The following is a 27571-nucleotide window of genomic DNA, read 5'->3' on the forward strand; positions in this document are numbered from 1 at the left end:
TCGTGTATATATACTGATGTAAAACTCAGTTATAAATACGCTGTACAAAATACAGCTATGGACTTGTCACTTTAATCGTCCAAATCAGTCTAGCGTATTCTATATTTAGCCTACGTGTTGTCTTTGTCTAATTTAAGGTGCATTTTAGCACATCATTTGTTAACCTGGTCATAAATATCATTTATCTTTATACAGTATTTCGTTGAATGACATGCAACCAGGGCTCATGAAAAAAATATGCGCGTCTTCTACAAAGTATTTTATTTCAACTAAAAGTTTCTTTTTTATCAACAATATCCGATGCTTTACGAAATAGCGTTTTCGATACCTAAAATTCTTACTAACATGTTATCTGTTAAATTATTGACATACTTTTTTGTCAATATCAAATACTATACGGCAGTAAAAGCTGACTGAGGAATAAACTAGAGACACGAAGTCGCGTCTAAATTAAAGCTTTATCATCTGCGGAAGTGCATTTTCAGAGAACGAAACTATGATATAGCGTCGCTTGCCTAAGTAAAGGACCGAAAGGAAGGTGAAAGGCTACAATTCTTTTAAAGCAATGTAGATAATAAGTGTGTTGTTACCTCGTTATTTGTTATTTTGTTATTTGGGAAGTAGTGTACCTCCTAAATAATCGAAGTGTGCTTTTGCGGACGTGTGTATTAGTCTTGGAGTCTAATAACGCAACGTTCCGGATACCACTATATTAAAATATACGAATCATCAGTAGTTAAACCTAATAAATATATTTCTTTCTACAGGGAACACTCTATGTCTGTCACACATGATCGCAACCCTACTATTCTGTCATGGCTTCAGCAGAGTTTTTCATAATGTCAGGAGGACAGAAAGAAGAAGAGGAAAAGGCAGAGGATCAGCTTGAAGATGAATTTGCTTGTCCAGAAGCAGCGCGAGGATTACTGCAGTCCGTCCAGCCTATGGTTGAGCGTGTCTTTGCTGTCAGCTTCGTGATTGGAACCACAGAAAAACAATTTATACCCCAGAATGAACATATTTGGGTTAAGATGAGAGGAGGGAGGACAGATGTGGAGGCAGCCAAGGTATATACACACACAATTTTTCATTTATAGTTTTCGCCTTTACTGTAGTCCTTCACTTGCTTGTTTATGTGCATTAGCAGTATTAGCAGATTTCCTATTTGATTTAATTTATTCCAATATCGATTCAATTTGGGCTATTTGAGTTACGATACCAGTTTTGCTTTGATAGGAAAGAGATTCTCAGAGGACTAATGTTGTAAATTGTACAAGGATCCCTCTAACCTGCTGTATTATTAAAATATTAATATATGTGCAATAAGAATTGACCTCATAGCAACTGCATTAATGAACTTTTTATTTAACGTGACCAAGAAGTTTCAGATCAGATGTTTTGAAAAATTCCTTTTCTGTATGATGTCTTGTTAAATGGTTTCAGAGATTTATGGTATTTCCACAGTATTTCACCTCTGTTTTGCACATCTTACATACGACTTTCCTTATGTCCAGCTCTTCACTCATCATATTTCTGAAATCCAAAATACATCTACTGTAGACATCTGCCTTTGGACGTGAGGGTAGCTTCAGTGGAGCAGCTCTCACCATGGTTTTTATCGGTTTTTGTCGCCTGATCTTGTTGCATGAGGCTGGCCACACGAGACTAACAGGGTTAAATATTCACACATCCATGGGAAAACACCATGGACTGTAAAAAGATATATTAAAAAAAATCAATGCTGGGATTTTATGAATTGATATTGTATTATGCAAATGAAGATCAGTTTTAATCAGGAAATCTATTTTTTAAACCCAGGCCTAATTTGCAGTGCCACTTTTTCGTTATTTCTTGCTAGCCTTGGTCATTTTGGCCCACCATATTTGGCCATCTTGCTTGGCTTTGCTTGCCTACATCCGATGACCTGGCTCAGCCCTGCAAATGTGTCCCAGCCCACTTTTTTGAGGTTTGCTTATTTGGTCCAAGTCACTTGGCACAGATTCTTGGCTCTGCTTTCCTGCATTTGCTTAGTTAGTCATCTGCATTTAAAACTTAACTGTGCACTAATACTCTTATATTGACAAAAGTGCGGAATATCAGTACCCTTTTGCATCACAACATTCCTCATCGGGTTGCGGTATATCACAGGGTTGGCATTTATGGGAATCTTTTGTGAGTTTTTGAGAGTTTAGCAGATGACACATAAAAAGTTGAGTAACTCGTAACTGCAGAACATACATGTACAGTGCTGGTTTGGAGGACATCAAGCGTTTTTAAGAAAGCCTCTCACGTGATATATGGCAGTGATATTGTGTCTTGTGTTTCTTGTATTTTTCCCTTTTTGCTTGCTAAGGGGACCAAGGCATTTTGCACAGATTTTTCCAGATCGCATGGGAGCCTATGTCCCAATCCCCAGTGATGTGGAAGAGTCAACTGTGTTTTGTGCTTGGCCTGTTCTCCAGTTTTATATTCTTGTTGTATTTTTTTTTCTACCCGTTCTCAGCTTTTTGTGAAAGGTTTGACAACCCAGGAAGTACAGCAAGAAGTGACATACCCAAAAGAACTACACTGTGTGTTTTCTGGTGCCAGAGGGCTCTTCATGGACTGCCTGATCAAAAATACTTCAGCACACGTGGTGGTGAGAAACCAGGGATATCGGGGTGAAGAGAGATCCTGAAGGTAGAGTTAAGAAGAGTAAGGTAGCTGAGTGGGAAGTGGATGTCAGACAATGGTAGGAAGATGAGCAATACAAAAAGCTGTGGGTCAAGAATAATATAATTTAAACTCTGGATTTAGCTGTTTCTTTTCTCCACTCTCTTGTTATTATCCAGGTGGGATCTTCAGGATCCTTGCTTCTTTCTGGCTTGACAGTACCAGTGGGCCAGGCCTATTCATTCATTTACAACCTGGTGGAGAAGTACAAAAGCAGCAAGGGACTGAATAATGAGGTGGGGTCTGGGTCATCTGATGAGTCCCAGGGTATTAAACAGGCCTTTGAGGCCATGGTTGAACGTTGGGAGAATCGTTACGCTCTTGAACTTCTGGATCTGCCGGGTGCTGTGAAAGAGATCCTGCTAAATTTGGTGAGAGAGTCTAGGCTGGATACGCTAACAGAGGACAGAGATAAATACAGACAGCCAGAAAGGGCCACCAGCACACACACGGCTGGGGATGCAGAGTGGCTCAGAAAGGGCTGCCACAATTTTGAGAAGCTCATTCATATGGAGGGTGGCATGGAGCAATCCAGTGATCAGGCCCCACGTGCCTCATCACTCCACAGAATTTCACCATTCCGTCCAACACATTTTGGCCCAGGGGTCAGTGGAGAGAGTAAGGGATGGCAGATTGGTAAGGAGAGAATGGGTGATGGGAAGGTTTCAGTAGAAAAAGAGCCCCGCAATCCATTATTCTGCATTCCCCCCCGGGACGTTGGCCATCAAGAGAGGTTGGCGTGGGAGGAGGGACCACATGGCCATATGCCACAAGAAGTGGGAGAGGAAGATGGACCGGCATTGTCAGTGGGCAGCAGGGAGGAAATTGGCCTCCAACTGAATTTCTTCACAGCTATGGGGTACAGTGAAGATGTGGTGAGGAAAATCCTGGCAAGAACTGGCCCAAAAGAGGTCTCTCAGATATTGGACCTGGTCCAGCAGGAGCAAGACAAGGTGGCAGAGGAAAGGATGGAGGAGAACCCACAGACAGCCACCGTTAATGCGCCACTGGACGTGAAGTGGGAGGAGAGCAGCAGGCCAGCAAGGGAGGATTTTGTGCTGGGTGTTTTGAAAGAAGCAGCGGCCAAATGTGGATTCTCAGAAGAGAAGGTGATGGAGGTATACAGCAACCTACCAGGGCTTTCCACGGGAGAACTACTGGAGGAGTTGCATAAAGATGCCCAGCGGGCCAAGGGAGGGGAAAAGGGGAGACAGGCAGGAGATAAGAAAGAGAGGGGCTGCACAGACCCGCAAAGAAATTTAGATTTTGCAAGAATTTCAGAGGCAGATGGCAAGGCCATGGTGTTCAAGGAGAGAAGGCAGTACCAAGGAAGAAATGAGATGAAACAAGATCAGGAGATGGGGGAGTGCTTTCCTGAACTACACACCATGTCTGGGGAGCCAGTAACAACTAATGAGGCAGCAAGTTGCCTTCCTAACTCCTGCATCCACATCCAGGGTCCCCCTGAGTCTACTTACCCTTTGAAGATACTACCCTCCTTCAAGAAACACCCCCATGATAGAGCAAGATCCAGGGAACAAAACAGGCCACACGATACTGGCACTGAGACCATGGTCACAGGTGAACAGCGGTTCCATGACGGACTGCAAAAGCCCTTTGAACTTAAGCTAACAGATGATCCTGGAGACCCCAGCCTACGACACGTGATCATTGATGGGAGCAACCTTGCCATGACGTGAGTAAGGGGGGCAGGGGAAAAGGAGGGGAAAAAAGTGCTGAAGGAAATTACCGATAATAAATGTGCAGTGTGTGATCTTTTTTTTTTAATAATCACTATAATCATATGATCTCTAGATACCAAAATATGTGAAAATCCCAGGATGGTGGCTGTTTCTGACATGCTGTAACCATCATTTTTGGCAATAATCATGATATTCAAAATCTGGAATTATTGGCACTGTTGTTAAAACAGAGTAAAAGTGGTTATGAGAAAATGTGTTTGTGGTCAGTTAGCTTAATCTCACACTGGAAAATTTAGAGGAGTCCAACTGTTCCAGGAAAAAAATAACGTTTATAAATATATATATATTTACCCCTTCTGTCCACCAGCCATGGTCTGGGCCACTTTTTCTCATGCCGTGGGATCGCCCTGGCTGTTCAGTACTTTTGGAACCAGGGTCACCGCAAGGTCACCGTCTTTGTCCCCCAGTTTAGAATGAAGAAGGACCCAAAGGTCAAAGGTGATACTTCTCATTAAAAAAAAAAAAATCTACTTGACTGTGTAATAGATTTGACAGGGACAAAAAATAAGAATCATCTGTACAGTACTTGCTATCTGTATACAAGTGGGGGAAAAAAATCATTGCTAGCATGTTATATCAAAAAATATAAGTCTGGTAAAATCCAGTAGATGAAGAGCATTTGTGGAGTAATATGATTCAATTGTTGATTCAGTTTTGGTTAATTAATTAAAAATTTTATCTGAAGCTTTAATTCATGCAATCTGCCTGTCTTTTGTTTGTTAATGCATGGAATCTGTAATGAAGACGTTTGTATACAATATAACATAATATAACCTATTATAATATAATATAAAGAATGAATCATCTGTGCTTTACTGAAACATAAAAAATAAGGTGTTTTAAAAATCTACTGGCCTTCTCCTTCCCTCTAGAGAAACATTACCTGACGGAGCTCCAGAACCTTGGCTTATTGTCCTTTACTCCGTCTAGGGAAGTTGACGGAATGAGATTCACCTCCTATGATGACAGGTGGGCCCTGCGACTGGTGTCACATACCTTTTTTTTTTCCTTTGAATTTTCTAGCAATAATCAAGTAAATCCTTAGCAGTTATATGTATAATGTAAATAAGAATACTTACCAAGCACAGGAACACAGGGAACAAAGCAAGCGACATCCTGGACAGGTACAGTATATAAAAAACACTGACATGCCTATGGTTGTCTGTATAATGTACGGTAGAAGGCAGACACAGGCTGACATACCTAAACAGCCAGTGTTTCTAAATAGACCCATGAGCATATGTTCAGCCATGACTTTAACCTTTAATAGTTTCGCTAGTGAACATAGGAGCATCCCTAGTGGGATCCACATGGCACTAAGGGCAGCAGTCCAAGCTAGCTAGTATTCACCAGAATATTATTTAGCTTACACGTTCTTAAATAATATGACTTTAACTTTAACAAATTATATTATTAGGATGTCACGACTCAAATTTGATTTAAGACTGTTTTGTATGTCTTGTGTTAAAGAAATATTGAAACAAAAAAATGTATTGTGAGGAGACAGCCTCTCTCTGGCTTCTTTCCATCTTTCTTATTCGTGCAAGAACATATGTCTTTAATAGCTGTGTGACCATTTGTTTTATCTATAGCTTAGTCTCTGCCATGTGTACATTTTCCATCTCATCTTTTTACTTCACAGAGACATATAGACACACACAGTATATAATCTGTCTATCTTGCTATCTATCGATATATATTTGTATATAGCTCCAGTCTGGACACACCTACAGAAAATCATTTGTTATTCAACAAGATAATTGCTCTAAGTGCACTTTGAGGTTATGTAGTAAGTATTATCTTGACCCCACACTCCCCAGACCTAAATCATGTAGAACTGGTCCGGGATGAGTAATAAGAGCAATAACATAGCTCAGATAGACACAAATTAAATAAAAGCAGGGGTGTCCAAACTTTTAATTGGTTCTGTGTGTGTATTGGTGACTAACAGTGATTCCCATTATATCAAAGGTTTTTGCTGCACCTAGCCCAGGGCACGGATGGTGTTATTGTAACAAAAGATAACCTGAGGGACCTTGCCGATGAATCACCAGCATGGAGAGACATCATCAAGAACAGGTGGAGCTAGAAGCCAGTACATTTTATATTTCCATTAGCTCTGCTACCTCCGCACTTTAGTTCTGTAACTGGTTTCGTTATGGCAGTTTTTTCCTGTTTGATCTTCCACTGCAATCGGAGACTTGCTTAGCTGTAGTAATATTACTCCCACATTTGACACTTGCCACGACATCAGCCCTCTTTACCAAAAGTTCAGCAGTCCTCTTAGTTTGATCTGCTGTGGAAGCAGTTTTCCTCCTACCGGCTGTATGTGAGCAGAGTAACAGTTGAACATCTCCATCTAGGCTTCTTCAGTACACGTTTGTTGGAGATCTCTTCATGGTGCCAGACGACCCTCTGGGGCGTGGGGGACCCCACCTGAAAGACTTCCTCCGCTCCCAACACAGGTACGTCCCAGGCACAGATACCATCCCGGAACACGTATGAACCATAATTACATCATCTATGGTATCATAAAAAGCCTCGATATGCTATGTTTGTGTTCCAGAATAGACCAAGTGAAGATTAAGTGCGCGTGTCTATATTAACACATATATATATATACACACACATATATATATATATATATATACACACACATATATGACACTCACACACACATATAATGTGACATCTTTTGTATAAGGTTTTTGTATAACTTTTACTAAAAAATGTTTGAGGTCATCTTAGCGAGACCTGACATGTATTAGAAATTCAGCTTGGTTTTATTCACATCATCGTTCTATTTCTCCTGCCTTTCTGACAGATCTCCAGTCCCAGGGAGCCATACCTTCGCTGGTTTGGCTTCCTCTCCACATGCCTCATCCTCTCCTCATGCGCAGACAGACGTGATACAGTACCGTGACCATACAATGGGGAGTCGGTCGTTTTGGCCAGTTGCCCCGGAGAGAGGGAGGGGAAGGGGGAGGGGAAAAGGGAGGGGTGGGATCAGGAGGGTGTCAGAAGGTGAGGGCATTGGAAGGGAGAGAACCACAGCGGAAACTTCTCGTCTTAGGGAGGAACTGTCACAGGTGTTTCAAGGACAGGATAGCGTGGTGACAATGGCCCTCTCGTGTAACCCCTGTCTCAATGACATTAACTCACTCTCCCACATAATCCTTGAGTTGCTGGCAGAATGAGGAAGTTGGTGGAAGTGGGGGTGTGTAGGACATATTCAGCAGTTAGGTGCCATTATGAATCATTTCTTCAGGAGTTTTGTGAGATGAAATTGATTTTTAAAGATTACATGAGCAGTAATGGTCTATTTTAGAAATAGGTTGATTAGCTAGAGTAGAAAGACAGACAGACAGACAAACGGATCTGATTGCCAAGGTGTCATTGTGAATAATTGTTTATAATACATTTGTTCTAAAATTTTATTTAAACTTAAAAAATAAGTATAAGTATAGCCATTGTTAAATTCTTCCTCTGGTTTTTTTGAATCGGTCTGGTGTTTATTCTTCCAGTGAGAATTTTAAGCAATGTATTACTGAGCACTTTCAATTTATGTCTTATTGCTCTGCTTTTTTGAAGTTTTTTTTGTGAAACAACCTTTTTGACAAATAATATTAAAAATGAAAGTGGATAAATGTGTAATATTATTTTAAGTGGGGGCGGCATGGTGGTGCAGTGCTTAGCACTGTTGCCTCACACCTCTGGGACCCGGGTTCGAGTCTTCGCCTGGGTCACATGTGTGCAGAGTTTGCATGTTCTCCCCATGTCGTCGTGGGGTTTCCTCCGGGTACTCCGGTTTCCCCCCACAGTCCAAAAACATGCTGAGACTAATTGGAGTTGCTAAATTGCCCGTAGGTGTGCATGTGTGAGTGACTGGTGTGTGAGTGTGCCCTGCGATGGGCTGGCCCCCCATACTGAGTTGTCATGGAGTTCTACCCCGTGAATAAACCCTTTTCGTTCATATCCACGTCTTCCTTCGCTTGCTTGCCTGCACCCGACGTAACAGTTGGATTCCATCATGAAGTGAATGTTGAGTGATCAGCATTGTGTTTCGCATCACCATATTCACTAGATACTATAGATCAGGGGTGGCCAATCTTATCCACAAAGGGTCGCTGTGTGTGCGGGTTTTCGCTGTGACTCCCTAATTAGATTACTAATTAGAGGACTGATTGACTGAAGAGTCCTCACACCTGGGTTTTACTAGCTGACATACAGGTTACCCCAAAAACCTGCATACACACCGGCCCTTTGCGGATAAGATTGGCCAATCCCGCTATAGAGGTTGATATATTGATGAACACCTTTGATCTGGGATTGTAGGGTTGTAGGATTAAGTTTTTCTGATTCATTGGTTATTAAAGTAAAAACTGTGGCTTAATAGAAGTTAGTACAGAGTATAAACTGTATAACACCAGTAATTCTCTTTTGATAGTGTTACGTGGTGTAAGTGTTTGCAGGAGGTCCTGGCAGATTCTGTAGACTTCTCGCCCTTATCGCTATTCGCCAGTTGCTCCCTTCGGCTCCGCCTCCCAGACCTGGCCACAACGCCCTGTCTTCGGCGCTACTTCCTGTTTCTACAAAGAAAAGGCCACAGCTCGCACAACCTTGAGAGCTTTTGCTCATTGCTTGATTTATTATTGGATTGTTGATTGGTTTGATTGCATGTGTATGACAGTTTTGGTTTTTGATTTTCGTTTCACCCTTTTTTGGTACTTCTGCCCTGGTTTGTTGTTTTTCTGCTTTGACCCTTTTGCCTGTTTTCGACGACCCTTTGCCTTCTCCCTTCAGTACCGTTGCTCAGGTTCTGTGTACTTGCTGTGTGTGTTCGTAACTAGGCGTGTACGGAGTGACTGCCTTTTTGATTTTGCGAGTCACGGTGATTTATTCTTGGTTTGGTTAGGGAGCCAGGAGTTAGCAGCGGTGTTTTGTTTGTTGTTTTGGCCATCGTCACTCCCGAAGTCTGTTACACCTGGTGTTTGTGAAAAATAAAAAAAAAACATAAAAAAGATCCCTCTTGTTTCCCGTGTCCCCATACCCTATTCCCCGCTTGTCTCGTCTCCCCTTTCCCTTTCGGACGGTCTCCAATCCTAGACTGGGGATCGTAACAAAAGACCTTAAGAAGGTTCCTGCCTACTAGCTGCTGTGTTTTTATAGAACGTTACGCATACTGTGCTATCAAACAACATCAGCCACTTTGTCTCCAGGTTTTGCATGTGTTACAAAAATGCATAATATAAATACGTTTTGCATCGCAAAGCAATATAGTATTCCTTTAAATTCTATAGTTCCAAGCAATGTTCTCTTAAAGCAAGACTTTAATATACAAGAATAGGGTAAATATTTGTTGCGGTGTGTGTGTCTGATGTTCTTGTGTTCCTGCTCACCATGTTCCGTAGTTAAAGTGCAGTCCCAATACTCAAGAACAGAAGTACAAAGGATGGTTGAAACACTAAAGGCTTTCTTGCCCAGCTCCAGATATCAAGGATGCATCAGTTGCATCCTCACCAACAAGAGCAATCCCGTGATTCATTGTGGCCCAAGTTCATGCTTGGGAGGCATATTAGTAAGGTCACTCTAGCCAAGAACACAAATAGGTCCTTTCCGTTCGTGGTATAGATAAACACCTAAGGAGCCCCTCTGGTCTGACTGCTTCCAGACATCTCTATAAAGCCACTCCCACATCACTTTTTCCATTCTTTTTTATCAGCTGTTTTTCAGTGTGACTCCTCACACTAACTCACTCTGTGCAGCATCACATTCGTCTTATTTTGATTAAGATGTTTGTCTGGTTGCTATGTAGTTACTAAAAAGACACAAGCAGGACAGGCTGCAATAGATTTATGCTAAAAATACAATTTCCAAGTACATAAGCATAAAAAATATGTAAACAAATGAAACTAAGTTCTGAAATTCTGAAAGAACAGAGCATACAATGTAAGGGCAGTTTAATGCTGTAGTGTTTAGTGGTGTGTTTATAAGTATAAATGCATGAACTGCACACCATTATAAGAAATGAAGTGTTGCTTCACTGTTAAATGTGATGTTACGCCATTTGCCATTGTCTGTTGTTTTTACACAGTGCTTTCTCTCTCTCCAGCAACAAACTCAGTATCTCTGTGAAAAATGTCTGTCTGCCAGAGAACACTGCCACTTCCCTGAGTTTAAGCCATGTCATCAGCATTCATTGGCCAGCTTATATCCTCCATATTGATGATGACTGTCAGCTCAGTCAATAATATTGATGAAAGAAGTACAAAACACAGAGACTTATAAAACAGAAACATACTCACAAGAAGCAGTAGTATATCATAGGAGTATATTATAGTCCTAATTTAAGAGAATATTACTTGGAACTACAGAATTTAAAGAAATACTATATTGCTTTGCAATGCAAAATGTATTTATTTTATACATTTTTGTTACACATGCAAAAACGTGTAGGCAAAGTGGCTGATGTTGTTTGATAGCACAGTATGCGTAACGTTCTATAAAAACACAGCAGCTAGTAGGAAGGAGCCTGTTTAAAGTCCATCAACAGAGAAGAATGTATAGTCCTCACAAGAAACAGTTTATACTCTCTACTACTATACTAACTACTATCTGGGATTGTAGGAGAGTAGGATTGAGTTTCTCTGATTTCTTCTTACTGTTAAAGTAAAAACTGCCATAATAGAAGTTGTTACAGAATATAAACTGTATAACACCAGTAATTGCCCATGTTTCTTATGCTCTGTACTACTGTCTGTTATGCCAGTTTTAACCTTAACAGTCAGAATGAATGTAAGAATCTTAATCCTACTCCATCCTTTCATGACGGAATCCAGCATTTCATGTTGGTATGGAGGTCTCAGTGACAAATACATTTTGCTTTCAAACTGATGGAAAAGTGAGAACTATGATTCTAGATGTACAGTGTTAACAGAATGTCTTGGGATACTTGCTTAATTCTGTAAAAATGTTGCAGATTTATTAGTTTCACGACAAGTCAATTGAAAGCAATGTTTAACATATCTGCACATACCTTCCACATAGAAATTCTCTATTTATTGTCATTTTTTTTACTCAGTTCTGTTCATTCCAATAATTGCAATTGTAGTCATTGGCTTCCAATTGAATACTAAACACAAATGTTTGGTGTTTTGTTATTGCAAAAGTGTTACCATTTAAAAAGCACCCAATGAGACTAGTTGTCAATAAACTTCTTACACCTTGTAATGAATTCTTACAATACTGTGAAGACACTGTTGATGAAACTGTAATGAGAGACAATGTGTTTTCTGCTGTTATTAACTTTTAGAACTATAGTTTGGGTTGCAATTTCTAACTATTTGAAATGAGTGTTTTACTTAAAGGAAAAGACAAATGGAAATTCAATTGATATGCTGCATAGTGATATGCTACTGTGTATTTTGCATGGAAATTACTGGAAGTACAAATGGCAAGGAGCTTTGAGGCGCTCACAGATTCGCCAGACGTTTTCAATAAATGCACTGCAGAGCTTCTGAACAGTTCTAATAGGTAAGTCTGACTTTATCACGTGGTTCTGCTAATGTCTAAAATGCTCAAATGTGGTGTTTCAATAATCTTGCATTAATATTTCCTGACAAAAGTCATATAACTGTGTATTCTAGGTTTCAAGAAATAATGAGGCCAATTAAAAGAGACAATATCTTGTCCAAAGATATTGTACAATTATTTAAGCCATAAAAATGCTTGTGTTAAGCTACTTTAATTTAAAAATGCTATTGTACTGGTCTGAAGGACTAACTATTTCTTAGTTTTCAGTGATATCACATAATGTATAACAAATTAAATTAATACACGGTAGCAGACTCAATGACTGATTTGATTTTTTTAGCTACTTAATGCCATCTTAGGACTTAATGTACTAGGTTCATAATGTATCTGTTTTTATGCACAAGTCCTATAAGATTACCTGCCAATTAACTTTTACCTCCAAAAGTTTACCATGTGACATATTTTGTCCATATTGATGCCTATGGCTTTAGAATGGGATGTCATAAAAGTTCTTGTAGGTGTAATGGCCAGGTGTCCCAATACTTTTGTCCATGGGATATACCTCTATTGCATAAATGCATACTGGTTGTTGTGGAAAGAGGCAGGTCATCACAGAAAATACGGCCAGGTGTGTCTTGGAAAAACACTGAAGTGAATAAATGATTAATACAAAGTTGGCAAGATAGTGACACTCATGACTAGGTGTGTTCAGGAAAATGCAGCTGGGTCATGTTATTGCCATCATTCACTTCTTGGGTAGTACAAAGAGCCACATCATAATGTCTGCAGAGTCCCTTTACACTTAGTTGAATTGCTGCTCATCTATTAGCCACCATCTTACCTTGCTGGCTGGAAGCAAATCCAGGCAAAATAAAGCACAATTTAGGGGGACACAGTAGATATAGGGTGCATGTCATGGGACCAGAGAAGGAAACCAGAGAATCAGACTCAAACTAGAGTTGGAGAATTCTTTGTATAAAGGATTATTTTTGCATAAATATCTATTATTCTGAAAACTAAATATTATATTCATGAACTTCTAGACCGTGTCTCACCCTGGGGGATCGCCGGCTGGAATCCTGCGGAGTTTCACTGCGTGGTGCGTGCGGCAATGTGCTGCTTCAGCAGCAACCTGACCTGACCTGGCTAGCTTCTGCTACAGGATTAATAAGCTGCAGGTTTGATCTACAGGATCTACTTATTTACAGGATTGATCCTGCAAGAGTTTGGTCAGATAGCCCTAATAAAGTCAGATAGTAATCATTGAATTCCATCAATCCATATCCTTACTATAACTCCAGCATTAGGTGTACTACACTTAAGGAGTCCGAGAAAAGAGGGGCTTTCATCTGGTGTCAATAAGATGAGGTGGTAGCTGAATTAGCATTTGGGAGAGAAGCTGGTTGATTTCATCCAAACGCATTGCTGTGGAAGTAATTATCCTGCTCTGTCTCAGCCCCATCACCAGCCATATGACCACCCTCTCTATGCACCTTCACTCAACACTTACACACACGAGAACTTGTTTCTAGGTGTGGGTAAAGTGTGGGTAAAGATCTATTCTTATTTTACTATTCAGCTGCCTTCCTAGTGCTAGAACATGTCTGCACTGTAAGACTAATTTTAGATTCTGAAATATGCCAATATTTGAGAAAAGCTTTCAAACTTCCATTTTCTTCTCATGTACATGTGTTATTGTATTCCACAGGCTGACTAAGGTTATTCAACCAGCTATGTTTCTAATCCTGTTAATGTCAGGTCAGTTCCCTCTCAGCACTACCACAAATACCATACAAGTTAACATTCAAATTCAGACAAAACAAGACTGATGCATGCAGAATTCATTTGCTGTCTGTGATTTATTTTTATAGGAATCTACCCACTAGCTTTCAGTCTCTCTTATCACTTTCACTTTGTTGACACTGGAATAACTTGGCCTGAAGCTCAGTCTTACTGTAGAAAGACCTATGATGATCTGGCTACCATTGAGAATCAAGACGATATGCAACGGCTGGTTAACAGTATAGGCCTTGCTTACACTGGAGCAGCCTGGATAGGACTTCAGAAGCCAGGTGGATGGGTGTGGCACTGGTCGCTGGAAGAGCAAAGCTTCTTCAGTAATGTTGAGTTCTATATCTGGGCTGCGGGTGAACCAAACAATTTCGCTGGACAGGAGAACTGTGTTGTCATGACATCCTTAGGATACTGGAATGATTGGACCTGCAATTCCCTCTCCTACTCTGTTTGCTATGACGGCAAGTAATTTTCCATACATTTGGCTACTAAACTAAATTCTGGTAGCAGATATTTGCAATTATTATTATACTGGAACTTACAGTTCTTGCACTTTTCCCACACTAAACAATAACAGGAAAAGGTACTTTACAAGGGCTTAGAGAAAACCATATATACATATACAGCACATGAGTCATGGTGTGTGATTTTTGGGTCAAGACACTGTGCCTGTGATTGGAAAGTAAAAAAATATGCAAAACATGGGTGGGTTTTATGGATTTTTAATGACCAAATCCTTCCTCATCTTTAGGTAGCGATTCCACCAATCAGAGATACATCTGGATTACGGAACTAATGACATGGACTGATGCTCAGAGTTACTGCAGAAAGTATTATACAGACCTTGTCAGTATTAACAATCAGTATGAGAACCAGCTGATACACACAGTGGCACAGGGGACACCGGTGTGGATTGGATTGTTTAGGGACTTCTGGCAGTGGTCAGACCAGGCAAACTCCACATTCTACAGCTGGAAATTAGCAGAAGTGGGGATGATGACAGATAATTCAAAGTGCTGTACTTCTGTCGACTCTTCTGGAAAATGGAACAGTCAATACTGTCTTGACAGTTACCCGTTTGTCTGTTATAGAGGTGAGTTGAATTCTATAGACGTTGTCATATCACAGGGCCTGCAATCACCACACTAGCTGTGGAACACTGGGCATCCTAATTCGTCATCTTCAATAACTGTTGAACTCTGAAGTAAACTTCTTGACTTGGCATAAAATCAGAGTGCTCAAAACACACAACACAGTGCAAAAGAAAACACCACTGACTATGAAATCCCCCAAACATTTACCTCTCGGCTGCTGATCCCTGCACTACAAATGGACATGCCTTTTGATTTCACAGTTTAAAAGCATCCATGAAAGATACGTTTCCATACAACCCTGTTCATCATACCGATTCCACCATGCAGTCTTAAGATCCGGAATTTGTTTTTGTTTTTTTTTGGTTATGGAAGATGATTCATTAGTGCTGCTTTCAAATGTGATTGTGTACTGACTCAATGTGTCATTTAGCCATCACCGGACTAAAAACGGTGGTCAGTGTGAAAATCAGAACCGACGGCGATGTAACAGACTACAGTGACCTTGTTTTAATGCAGGTCAGTTGATTTCTCTTTCATATACGAGTCTCCTGTTATGAGAATACAGTAGTCTACTGATAGCAAATGGAAACACGCCAATTTGTCATTGTCCAGCTACGCAAGGAACTGAGTGGTAGAGGGGCATCAGAAAACTTCACGCTACACTGGCAGACTCAGGCTGATGGACAGATCTTCCACTTAGTGGAGGAACAAGGTACAGCACAAAACACACTGCCCCTCAGTGCAATGTCATCAGCAATGTCTTCACAGTATTGGAAGGATTCTTTACAGTATGACTGCATGTGTTTTTCTTCTAGGGCTCCTGGAGGAAGAATGCCCTGGAGGTCAATAGGTCCATTGTTATATCGCAATTCAGCAAGGATTTGATCTAGTGTGTTGAAGTGGAAGTAGGACATAACAAAACCCCAAATGTGGTAGATTTCATTTCTGTTGTTTTTGATTGACACTGGATTTAGAATAGCCATTAGCAAAAACCAAATCTAACTGTATACATTTCCGTTAAGTTTTCTTTTTTTGAATGAAACAGACTGTCATGTCCGAAACGTCCGATCCTCATGTGTGCCACGCCCCCTGATTATCCACGTGTGCTTCCCCAGTCATGCCCAGCTGTATCTTGTTGTTTCACCCTGTCTGGTCTATATCAGTCCTTGTTCGATGTCCATCATTGAAGTTACTAACGTTGCGGTGTCCTGTCCTGCCCGGAGCCGTCTTCCCCTTAATAAATCCCCAGTTTTCCCCGTATTTCACCTGTCTGCCTCATCCTTCCCTGCCTCCTGCCCGCCCGCCCGCCTGCCCGTCTTCACCCGCGAAACCTGACACAGACTGCCATTTTTTTGGCTGCTACTTGCAGCCTGGGTATTTGACTGTGACAGAAAACACAATTACAGCCTTTTTTGACTACGCACAAAACAGCATTAGAAAAGGGCTTGATGATAAACCAAGTCTGTGGTCCTCACAGTTTTGACAATAAAGGCAAGCCTGGTGAAACCATTTCAAAATGAGAAAAGATAAAACGTGAACAACTTATCAGTGGCAAATTAGATATGAACAACTTGATAGAATGATAGACAAACTAATAAAAAAAAATGACTGGCTTGCTTTCGGCTGAATGTTTTTACACGATGGAACAAAACACACACAAACACAAGGAGAACACAGGAAACTCACACAGTCTTATTCAAACCTGAATTTCTGGAGGACTAGAACAACTTAGACTCTCTACAAATAATGCATTACAACTACAAGTGTTTGTATGGCGACCAGATAATCCATCTCAGGGAGGATGCATTGAGCTAAGCCAGCATTTGTAAACTACCATTTCAGTTAAAAGCATCTTGATTTCACTTAAGCAATGGTTAGTGCTTGGTATGTGCTGATTAATCAGTCTCCTATTAATTATGTTGAATGTGTCACCAATGGTAATGGAAAACAGGTGGATGAATTTTTCTTCGATTAACATGATAGTGTAGAAATCTTCTCCTAGTACAGTGTCCTCCCTGACTTGATTATTTGCTCACCCTAAGATTGGTTTTAGGCAAGTCTGTTCTTTCCAACCACAATATCTATTACACAATTCAGCCATTATATTCAACTATTCAAATCCTGCATTTAATAACTAGCAAATGTTTTTATTGAAACACTTGAAAAACACCTGCTGAAGAGTAAAATCACATAAGCGCAGTAATTTTTTGTTATAGTCTTATGTATTAGAAAGGGGAGTCTTTTTCTATACTAATTTTTAATCAAATTCAAAATATAATGTAATAGTAACATAATTAAGCGCGGCTGTTAAACTAATTATTTAACAGATAATAGCCCTTGAACAATAAAGCAAGTTAATGGTTATGAATCCCTATGTTATGATAATATACCTTGAAATCTGATAATAATGTTATTTTATTTCTCACCAATTAAGCACTTCATCTGGAGGATTCTAACACACTTCTGTAGCCAGAAACTGCTAGTAGATTTAAAAACTTCACAAAAACTTCCTTGTACGCTACTCAGATGTTCCTAATAAAGAGACTCATTACAGTAAAACAGCTGCGTCATGTTGCTGATTGATGAATTAATCAATTATTTACTTTGCCATTGTGGTAAGTGGAAGCCAGTAGTCAGATGAATCTTGATTTTCCCCCAATTGAATTAGTTCTTTTGCATTTAGTGATCTCTGGAGATAACGGAGTCAGGAAGAAACCACAGCACTGAAACTGAAACACAAAACATGCCACAAAATGTAACACTACTCTACACGCAATCATTCATAAAAGCCGTTACTGATTCGGCCAGGTGATTGTGCTGAGGGATCACCGTGACTCTGTGCCTTTAAAGTCTAGACACACCCACACACACAAGGGGAAGCTGCTGCTTTGGGTGGGCGGTGCCTCTGCCACGTCACACCACCGAAGTGAAAGTAAAAACAGGGGAGACGGGGGTCTTTAAAGTGTGGCCTGTTTGGAAATTGATCTGGGAGCGCAGGGACCCCTGCTCAGTAGGTGAGCAACACAGATCACAGCTTGTGCCTTAGTGACTTCTACTATTATAAATTCTTATTTTTCAGAGTGGCGTTGTTGTTAAGTTTTCATGCATAACAAAAATGTTGGAGTAACATTAATAATGTCTTGATAGCATATAAACACAAAGTTTATTAATTTAAATACTTGTCTGCGTACATTTACGTAAAAATCCAACAATGTAATACGTAAAGTCAGAATAAGGACATAAAATTTGTTTTCAGTTCGGTCTGTACACAGAAGTTTTGCATTTTCTCAGTGGATTCTGAAACAATCTATGGATTTTAACATATAATGCACACAGTAACCTCCAGTTAAATATTTTTTATCCCATTGGTATATAAATCCACATAGCAGAAGAAAATAATCTGAATATATTTTAAATCAGCAGCTCATTCTCTATCAGACTGATGCCTTTTTAATAGGCGATCATAATGTTTTCATGGATATTTCATGGTTATTCCTTTAGAGGTCGCTTATAAATTACTGTAATGATATAACTATAGGTGTAAATCTCAAAAATCCTCTGTGATTACTTCTCCAGAAATGGCATCTTCTGGCCTCCTCCTACCCGAGGAGCTGTATCACTGCTCCATCTGCCTAGATGTGTTCATAAGCCCCATCTCACTGCCATGCGGGCACAGCTTCTGCATGGCCTGTATCAGGGAGTATTGGAGCAATAAAACTCAGTCATGCTGCCCAATGTGTATGAGGTGTTTTGAGAACACACCTGAGCTCCACATAAATACTTGCATCGCTGAAACAGCAAATCATTTCAGAAGGATGCTTGTCAATTGCTCTGTTGCAAATGGAGAGGTGCCCTGTGATGTCTGCACTGGGTTGAAACTCGGGGCCCAAAAGTCCTGCTTGGTGTGTCTGACCTCTTACTGCAAGATACACCTGGAGCCTCATCAGAGAGTCGCAGCCCTTAAGAGACACAAGCTGGTGGACCCCGTGAAGAACCTGGAGGACAGGATGTGCAAGGAGCATGAGAGGCCCCTAGAGCTGTTCTGCAGGCAAGATCAGATGTGCGTCTGTGTGCTGTGCACTGAGACAGAGCACGAGAGACACGACACAGTCCCTGTGGAGAGACAGTGGGCTGTGAAGAAGGTGAGTAAAAGGGTGATATTCTTCTGTCACATGTATTTTTCGGGGTTGCATGGTGGTTCAGTGGGTGACACTGTGGCTCCCCAGAGCTGTGGGTTTGAATCCCAGCTTCACACTCTTTGTGGAGTTTGCATGTTCTCTTTGTGTTGTGCAGGTTTCACACAGTTGGATAGATGTATTGTTTGATTATATTTAGTCTTTCTTTTCTTTTTTTTTTGCAGATTCACTTGGAAAAGAGAAGGACAGGCATTCAACAGATGATTCGGGACAGAGTGAAGAAAGTGGAAGAGATTGAGCAGCTGGTAAAGCAGAGCAAGGTGAATCATCATTTTTATGCAAAGGAGATTGAGACAGATTTCCTTAACAGGTCATGATCACATTTTGATTAATACATTTTTTACATAAACACTTATGAAGTGCAGGATCACACTGACTCTGGAGGCTGTCCCAGAAAGTGAAGGACAGGCAACACTCTCAATGGGATGCCGGGGCACAAAGTAACAAACTAGGACCAATCAGATGGCACCAAGTCATTTAATATACATTTTTAGAGTAAACCACACTATTCCCCAAGAGAAACCTAAGAAAACAAAGCAAAAACGTGGAATTTCTGCAAACAGAACCAGGAATCAAACCAACAACCAGTGATGCCAAAGTAGTAACCACTGACCCCCCCCCCCATCAAATTTCTAGTTTTACAGTATCACCCGTTTGCCTCCAAAAAGGTTAGAACAGAAAAGGAGATTGAGGACAGTGTGCGAGTCTTCACCGATCTAATACAATCCATTGAGAGAACTCAAGTAGAACTCCTTGAGGTGATAGAGGAAAAGCAGAAAGCCGCAGAACGGAGGGCTGCAGATCTCATCAAGGAGATGGAAGCGGAAATCACTGAGCTACAGAGGAGAAACACTGAGCTGGAAGAGCTCTCTCAAGCTGAGGACCACATCTACTTCCTACAGGTCAGTGAGCTTCACTATCAGCTACTGTTCTACGTGGATCTATTTAGAGATGAGGCTACACAACTTCCATGTTGATGAATTCTATCCTCTGTTACTGTAGAGTTTCCCACCCCTCTCTGATGATCCACAGACCAAAGACTGGTCTGATATCATTATTCACACTGACCATTGTGTGGGGACCAAGTGGAATGTGTATGGTCAGCTTGGGGAACACATCAGCAAAGTAATAGATGAACAGCTACAGAGTGGTTTGTACCATATTTATTCACTTACGGATCACAATTCAAATATTACACCAGAAACATACTAATGCAAGTAAAACCTTTATATTACTACCATAGCCTGTTGAATTGCATTTACACAAAGCTTATATTGACTTTTATATCGAATGTCAGTAAGAGGATTTGCTTTTGTGTCTTCTGTCACAGAACTCAGGAGAATACAGAAGTATGCTGGTGGGTGGCTTCTTGAAAATTAATAATTATCATTAAAATGAACTAAAACTGACCTTATTTTGCCCATACATGATTTATGAAGTATCAAAATTTTACTCTATGCAGTCGATGTGACCCTTGACCCGAAGACAGCGCACCCAACCCTGCTCTTATCAGAGGATGGAAAGAGGGTGCATGATGGAGACACTGTGCGAAATGTTCTCGACAACCCGCAAAGGTTTGACTGCTGTCTGTGCGTCATGGCGACCGAAGGCTTCACGACTGGGCGTCACTACTGGGAGGTAGTGGTCAAGGATAAGACGAACTGGGACCTTGGCGTGGTTCGAGAATCCATCAACAGGAAAGGAGAGCTTACTGCGTTCCCAGAAAATGGATTTTGGACAATTTGGCACAGGAATGGGACTGAATATTCAGCAAACTGCTCACCTCCTGTTGTTCTTTCTCTTGTTGAGAAGCCCCAGAAGGTGGGGGTGTATGTGGATTACGAGCAGGGGCTGGTTTCCTTCTACAACGTAGACAAAAGGTCTTGCATCTGCACCTTCACTGGTTATACCTTCAAAGGTAAACTGTATCCGTTCTTCAGCCCCTGTCACAATGATGGTGTTAACAATTCCAGCCCCCTGATCATCTCAGCCATCTCCCATGCACAGTGACTGCCACATTTAAGCTCTAATAATGTGCATTGGAAATTGTATTTTTTTTCCTAAGTAAAAAAGGTTTCTGTATGTGAGAATTAGCTGCACGGCTAAGATATTTCCTCATTTGCTTTAACCTCAACTTTGTGTAAGGATATTATAACAAAAGCATTAGTACTGGCGCATTATTGGTGATCAATCATTGTTATGTATTGTTTTTTCTTGCAGAAGCCGGGTATGTATGTGACATTTTGTATCTTCAAATAAAACTGAATTCTTCATGGAGTTGCGGTATTTCATATGACTTTGTTAAATAATTATAGTAAAAATAATGGTAACAATAATCTCGCAATATCTTGCATTTCTCCTACAGAGGCAATATGTCCCCATAACATATAACAACAATATTCAAGTCACACTGTATTATTGGCAACGGCATCATTATCACTACCACAGAAGTTACTTAAACTGCAGCGGTCAACTAGAGGACCGGGAGAAAACCCATACAACATGGAGAGAACAAGCAAACCCCAAACACGAAGAGTGTCGGTGGGATTAAACCCCCAACCCTTGAGCTATGAGGTGACAATATTATTCAGTGAGTCCTTACATCAGCCAAAATCCAAAAAGAGCAAGATATAGACACTGTTGGTTTTAATAATACTATCTGTCCTTCCATTTTCCAAACCACTTATCCTACTGGGTCACGGGGGGCCTATCCCAGAAGCAATGGACATGAGGCAGGGAACAACCCTGGATGGGGGGCCAGCCCATCGCAGGGCACACTCACACACCAATTCCTATGGGCAATTTAGCAAGTCCAATTAGCCTCAGCATGTTTTTGGACTATAGGGGGAAACTTGGAGTACCCGGAGGTAACCCCACGACGACATGGGGAGAACATGCAAACTCCACAAACATGTGACCCAAGCAGAGACTCGAACCCGAGTCCCAGAGGTGTGAGGCAGCAGTGCTAACCACTGCACCACCATGCCGCCCCATTTTAATAATACCCGCTCTTAAAAGATTAATCTTGTTTTAATCCATTTTACATGATTATTTATCCAATAAAAGGTAAAACTGAATATGGATTCTAGGAAGCAGGAGGAACAAGACATTGTGGATAGGATGCTAAGTACACACACTACGAATAAACCCTCACAAGCACAGGCAGGACATGCATAATGTTCACCTACAGATGCTCTTTAGCTTGCTGAGAAGCCCCAAAATACTGAAAGTGTACACTGAGCACAGCTGGGAAACTGACCACCCTGAAGGTATGGAATTGATAACCACTAAGCCCTTTAAAAAAATGCATAACCTAAAAAAAGCCAAGAACCAGTGACAGCAGAAAGACTTCTGGCATACAGTATCAGTCAAAAGTTTGGACACACCTACCCATAAAGCGATTATTCGCATGCCAAGTGGCCACTTTTCCTTTACTCTCTGGTCAGACTCCTCCAAAAACCATTTCTGCTGTGTTTAGGTCAGGTGGCCATGTTATATTCTCTCTAATATTTGAATTGTGATCCGTAAGTGAATAAATATGGTACAAACCACTTTGTAGCTGCTCATCTCTATCACTCTCCTTTGTAGGCGGCTTGGTGTGTCCAAACTTTTGACGGGTACTGTATGTCTAGAATAAAGGCAAAGGACACTGATCGCTGAAATAGCTAATGGACACAAACCTATGAGCACATTCAGCTGTTAAGTGCTTTTATTCTTAGCTCCACCCATCCACTATACAAAAAAACATAAAGAGACTGACTTCCAGTGACAGAGATGGGTGGGACTGAAACTTCCTCAACAACTTAGAACCTGACACACCTTGAGAAGAGGCACACTCTGATTGAAAGGTCAGTGAAATATCAGTTTTACACTTGAGATTTTGGTAACTTCTGCTCTTTGGAAACTGCCAGCTACAATTAAGTAGCATGTACAATTAAGTGAAACCACATGCTAAGGCAGCTTGTGTATTTGCAATATCTGAACTATGAAATATGTCATTCACGTTTGGACTGGACTTTGGACTGCTAGTTTTTCTAAGTGTCATCATTAGAGGTCCAACCAGTGTAGCTGGTGGATCCCTATTGTTTATATATATTTATTAGTGAAAGCGCCTACCAACAGAAGGCACAGACTGCTGTCTGTATCATTCAAAAATATTGTAATTCCTTCAACAAATATTTCCGAAGTATATGCATTTACCAACAGACTTTTTATACAGGCAGTTTCCGAGTTAAAAACGCCCGACTTTCCGACAACTTACGTACTTAAGAATGGACAACCTTAAAGCGTATAATACTACAAATTCCGGTTATATTGAATGGTTCGTAGTAACGAACGCATGCATTACAGCAATCATGAAAACAGTGCGCGACTACAAGGGTTCGTCTGGTCGAGGTACAGTATAGTACTTTGTTTAGTTACTTTAATCATTATTGTGTAAATTATTATTGTTATGTACTCTATTATTTTTCCATCTTGGCTACAAATTCGACTTAAAGACAGATAACGGATGTAATTCGTAGCCTGGGAAGTGCTTGTATTAATATTTGGCATATTTTCAGACATGATTAGAGAACAGAAACACGCGCGCGCTCCATCATCGGCACGCGACAGCATAATCGGCGTCACGCTAACAAGTGCGCGAGACAGGTTTTAAATTACCATTTTTCCCTCTCTTTTGATTGACGTGCGTTTTCACCTTCATGTCAAACCATCTCTCTCCACAGCCATTGGCTGATGCGCAGCCAACCTTCAGTTTCATTGGCTTACTGCTCATTTCCTATAGTGATCATCGCGGCGCTTCTGCAGTTCAGTCAGTTCCTAGTACTTAACCTACTGACTATAGGGTAAGGGTGAAAAGAAATGAATTAAAAACATGTCGCATGACCACTTTTTGTGACTTTTTCTCAGCAGTGGTCTCACAAATCCCGTATGTTACGCCAGTAGTAAATAATGAGAATGATGTATCCAGTTTTGAACCTAGTGAATGTCTGCGCTAGTGATGAGAAATTGTGCCCCTTGCCTCTGACCAGTTTAAGCGAATAGGGTTATTAAAGCACAATATCTGTGACATTTATCACTTGGCACAATTCTTTTTAAGAAAAGATACATTTTTCTTTCTTTTCAGGAATGGCATCTTCTGGAACTCTTCTGTCTGAAGAGCAGTTCAAGTGTTTCATATGCTCGAACGTGTTCACCAGTCCTGTCTCCACTCCATGCGGTCACAGCTTTTGTATAAGCTGTATAAATAAATTCTGGGATTGCAGTGAAATTCTTAGGTGCCCAAAATGTGAGGAGCTCTTCATTGGAAGACCAGAGCTATGTGAGAATACATTTGCTAAGGAAATGGTTGAACAATTCAAGAAAAGGACAGCCAATAGTTGTGAAATAATCTCCCCTAGACCTGAAGTACCATGTGATGTTTGCACTAGCCAGAAACTCAGGGCCCAAAAGTCCTGCTTGGTGTGTCTGATATCTTACTGCGAACCACACCTGGAGCCTCATCTGAGAGTCGCAGCCCTTAAGAGACACAAGCTGGTGGACCCCGTGAAGAACCTGGAGGACAGGATGTGTAAGAAGCATGAGAGGCCCCTAGAGCTGTTCTGCAGGCAAGATCAGTTGTGCGTCTGTGTGCTGTGCACTGAGACAGAGCACGAGAGACACGACACAGTCCCTGTGGAGCGAGAGTGTGCTGTGAAGAAGGTGAGTAAAAGGGTGATATTCTTCTGAACATATTTAATTTTTAGAAATGCTACGGTGTTGATATTTCGGAAGCGCATTGCATTCACAAAAGAGAAAAAGACACCGTACCTTGTAATTACGAGATTCAGATCTTGTAATTTTGAGAACAGGTCTTGTAAATACGAGATCCTGATTTGTATATCTTTAATATATTTTATTACTCTTTTCATGCCTCACATTGAGTTGAATTGTATTTTCAATTTCGTTGTCCAAGTGACAATGACAATAAAGATTATCTTTATCTTAATTTATCTTACAAGACAGTAAGTCATAATTACGAGATGTCTGCATACCTGTCAACATTCATGTTTTTTCCCGATTTCTCCCATATGTTAAGGCCATCAACTGGCTCTCTCTTGTTTTATTGTATTATTATTATTATTGTTGTTATTGTTATTATTATTTAATCTCCTGGTAAATTTACATGCCCCTCAAACTTTATAAATAATCATCGTATATGGATCTTGTTTGTCTGACATTACCCAGGTTGCCCGATTGTGTATGACACATAATATAGACACCCAGTCTACACATTTACAAACATGCCATTTCAATCCATATGTCACAGTAACCTGGCAACCCTAACCCAATTCAAGGGGTATGTGCAGCTTCTCTCTGTGCCAGCCAGTTGAATGGAAATGAATTGGCTAGCTAACTTAGCTGGTGTCAAATATCAGGGCAGGGCGGAACTAGTTACTACAAAGATAAATAAAACTGGTTATTTGTTTGTTTGCTTGCTGATCTCATAATTACGAGATGCTAAGTCATAATTACGAGATGAGGTGCCTATTATTTCTTTTGTGGATGCAATGCTCTTCCATATTATGTTTTATGCGAGATATTTTTCCACTTATTATTGGCAGAATCAGGTAGGGGTGACAGGAACAGAGATTCAGCAGATGATCCAGGTCAGACTGAAGAAAGTGGAGGATCTCAAGCAGTCTGTGAAGCTCAGTAAGGTCAGTTCCAGCTTACTTTTTCTCATTTGAGTTTAGTGGTGTTCAAAGTATATGACACATTAAAAGTTCAGAAGTTCATCTCATTTTATAGTTTTTGATCAATCCCCCACCAGACCAACACAGAGAGGGAGACTGAGGAATGTGTGCAGGTCTTCACCGATCTGATACGGTCTATTGAGAAAAGCCAAGCACAACTCATTCAGATGATGGAGGAGAAGCAGAAAGCAGCAGAACAGAGAACTGAAGGGCTCATTGAAGAGTTGGAGAAGGAAATAGCTGAGCTACACACAAGATACACTGAGCTGGAAGAGCTCTCTCAGACTGAGGACCACATATGCTTCTTACAGGTCAGTAACCAACAGTCCATATGGCTGTACCTAGAGATGAACCTAAACACTTCTCCATGCTAATGGATTTCCCCACCTGTGGGTTTAGGGTTTCCCATCCCTCTGCAGCATCCCACAGACCAAAAGCTGGTCTGATATCACTGTTCACTCAGAGCTGTTTGTGGGGACAGTAAGAAGTGCTGTGTCTAGACTGGAGAGTCTTCTCAAGATGAAAGAGAATAAACTTTGTGAAAAAGGTCATCTTTTTTTTCATTCCTTACTGAATTAAATTGCATTGAATTAAACTTCATACTTACATCACATATATAATGAAATACTTACATCACATATATAATGCATACTTTTCACAGAGCTGAAGAGGATCTCCCAGTATGCAGGTACTGTATATATGATGCCACTTTCTTAAAGCCATAAGATGTGGTGTGACTGTTAAGATCTCCATCTACACCTTAGATTAGATTAACTTTATTGATCCTGGAAGGGAAATTCTTGAACCTGACAGCCTATTCTGTACCTGACAGTGAACGTGACTCTGGACCCTAAGACGGCAAACACTTGGCTTGTCTTGTCTGTGGATGGAAAACAAGTAAGAGACGGCAACAGGCAGCAGCTTCTCCCCGACACCCCAGAGAGGTTTGACACTGCGCCCATTGTTCTCGGGAAGGAAAGCTTCTCCTCAGGGCGACATTACTGGGAGGTGGGGGTAGGGCAGAAAACGGCGTGGGACTTAGGAGTGGCCAGTGCGTCAGTGAAGAGGAAGGGTGTGGTCAGACTGACCCCGCAGGATGGCTACTGGACTGTATGCTTGAGAAGGATGAATGAATACAGGGCTTGTGCTGGTGAGGCCGTGATGCTCACCCTAGACGCTAAGCCCCAGAAGGTCGGGCTATATGTGGATTACGAGGCTGGCCAGGTCTCATTTTACAATGTGGAGGCCAAGTCCCATATATACACTTTCCATGGCTGCATCTTCACGGAGAAGGTTCTGCCGTTTTTCAACCCTGATTTGAATGATAATGGTGACAACAAAGCTCCACTTGTCATTTCTCCAGTCAGTGTTAGAGGAGAAGGCGCTTGTCTGTAACTGTACGCTGAATATGAAAATGCCAGAATTAAGTACAGAGTTATTCAGAGTTAAAGAAACTGTAAAAAGAAGTAGAATTTTTGTCTGTGTTGGAAAATTTAAATAAAACAAATGCACAGCAAAAGGTCGTGTTTTCTGTTTCTGCTTATGATCAGGAGGGTGCCAGTTTGAGCCTGGCCTTGGCAGAATAGTCACATGTCTGTGGGCCTTTGAGCAAGGCCCTTATCCCCCGGCTGTCCCATGGGGATTAGTAACGTACCAATAATCTGTTCCCTTCTTCTCTGTTCAAGCAAGTGTGCATTGCAAATTTATACAATGAGTTGAATATGACCCATAAAGAGCAAGTT

At 40.9% G+C, this 27571-nt stretch overlaps 4 protein-coding genes across 8 annotated transcripts; all 4 read left to right on the top strand.

Annotated features, from left to right (window-relative positions):
- Positions 1 to 250: 250 nt before the first annotated feature.
- Positions 251 to 8450, top strand: khnyn (KH and NYN domain containing). Its single transcript, XM_048971692.1, has 9 exons — positions 251 to 538; positions 768 to 1067; positions 2504 to 2638; positions 2832 to 4408; positions 4783 to 4913; positions 5348 to 5444; positions 6447 to 6554; positions 6839 to 6940; positions 7300 to 8450. Exons 2-9 carry the CDS (start codon positions 816 to 818, stop codon positions 7670 to 7672), a joined length of 2775 nt encoding a protein of 924 aa, XP_048827649.1. The 5' UTR covers positions 251 to 538; positions 768 to 815; the 3' UTR covers positions 7673 to 8450.
- Positions 8451 to 11001: 2551 nt separating this feature from the next.
- LOC125705257 (macrophage mannose receptor 1-like) lies at positions 11002 to 16290 on the top strand. Of its 3 annotated transcripts, none has more exons than XM_048971708.1 (8): positions 11002 to 12008; positions 13052 to 13186; positions 13717 to 13766; positions 13880 to 14267; positions 14558 to 14895; positions 15327 to 15412; positions 15509 to 15608; positions 15712 to 16282. In XM_048971708.1, the coding sequence occupies exons 1-8, from the start codon at positions 11926 to 11928 to the stop codon at positions 15744 to 15746; spliced, it is 1215 nt and encodes a 404-aa protein (XP_048827665.1). In that variant the 5' UTR covers positions 11002 to 11925; the 3' UTR covers positions 15747 to 16282. The 3 variants fall into 3 exon arrangements, with proteins under 3 accessions (XP_048827665.1, XP_048827667.1, XP_048827666.1); XM_048971709.1 differs by having other exon boundaries at positions 11945 to 12008; positions 13052 to 13107; positions 15712 to 16278; XM_048971710.1 differs by lacking the exon at positions 13880 to 14267 and having other exon boundaries at positions 14554 to 14895; positions 15712 to 16290.
- A 1522-nt stretch (positions 16291 to 17812) lies between these two features.
- On the top strand, positions 17813 to 21369 carry LOC125705253 (E3 ubiquitin-protein ligase TRIM39-like). The gene is made up of 7 exons (XM_048971697.1): positions 17813 to 17910; positions 18473 to 19038; positions 19257 to 19352; positions 19761 to 19994; positions 20095 to 20242; positions 20423 to 20449; positions 20555 to 21369. Exons 2-7 carry the CDS (start codon positions 18475 to 18477, stop codon positions 21100 to 21102), a joined length of 1617 nt encoding a protein of 538 aa, XP_048827654.1. The 5' UTR covers positions 17813 to 17910; positions 18473 to 18474; the 3' UTR covers positions 21103 to 21369.
- A 1471-nt stretch (positions 21370 to 22840) lies between these two features.
- LOC125705252 (E3 ubiquitin-protein ligase TRIM21-like) lies at positions 22841 to 27348 on the top strand. 3 transcript variants are annotated; one of them, XM_048971696.1, is made up of 8 exons: positions 22873 to 22940; positions 23820 to 23939; positions 24221 to 24795; positions 25698 to 25793; positions 25907 to 26140; positions 26229 to 26376; positions 26491 to 26517; positions 26662 to 27348. In XM_048971696.1, the coding sequence occupies exons 3-8, from the start codon at positions 24223 to 24225 to the stop codon at positions 27222 to 27224; spliced, it is 1641 nt and encodes a 546-aa protein (XP_048827653.1). In that variant the 5' UTR covers positions 22873 to 22940; positions 23820 to 23939; positions 24221 to 24222; the 3' UTR covers positions 27225 to 27348. The 3 variants fall into 3 exon arrangements, with proteins under 3 accessions (XP_048827652.1, XP_048827653.1, XP_048827651.1); XM_048971694.1 differs by lacking the exon at positions 22873 to 22940 and adding an exon at positions 22954 to 23487; XM_048971695.1 differs by lacking the exon at positions 23820 to 23939 and having other exon boundaries at positions 22841 to 22940.
- Positions 27349 to 27571: the final 223 nt, after the last annotated feature.

The sequence above is a fragment of the Brienomyrus brachyistius genome, chromosome 12 (genome assembly GCF_023856365.1).
Source record: "Brienomyrus brachyistius isolate T26 chromosome 12, BBRACH_0.4, whole genome shotgun sequence".
Classification (NCBI taxonomy): Eukaryota; Metazoa; Chordata; class Actinopteri; order Osteoglossiformes; family Mormyridae; genus Brienomyrus; species Brienomyrus brachyistius.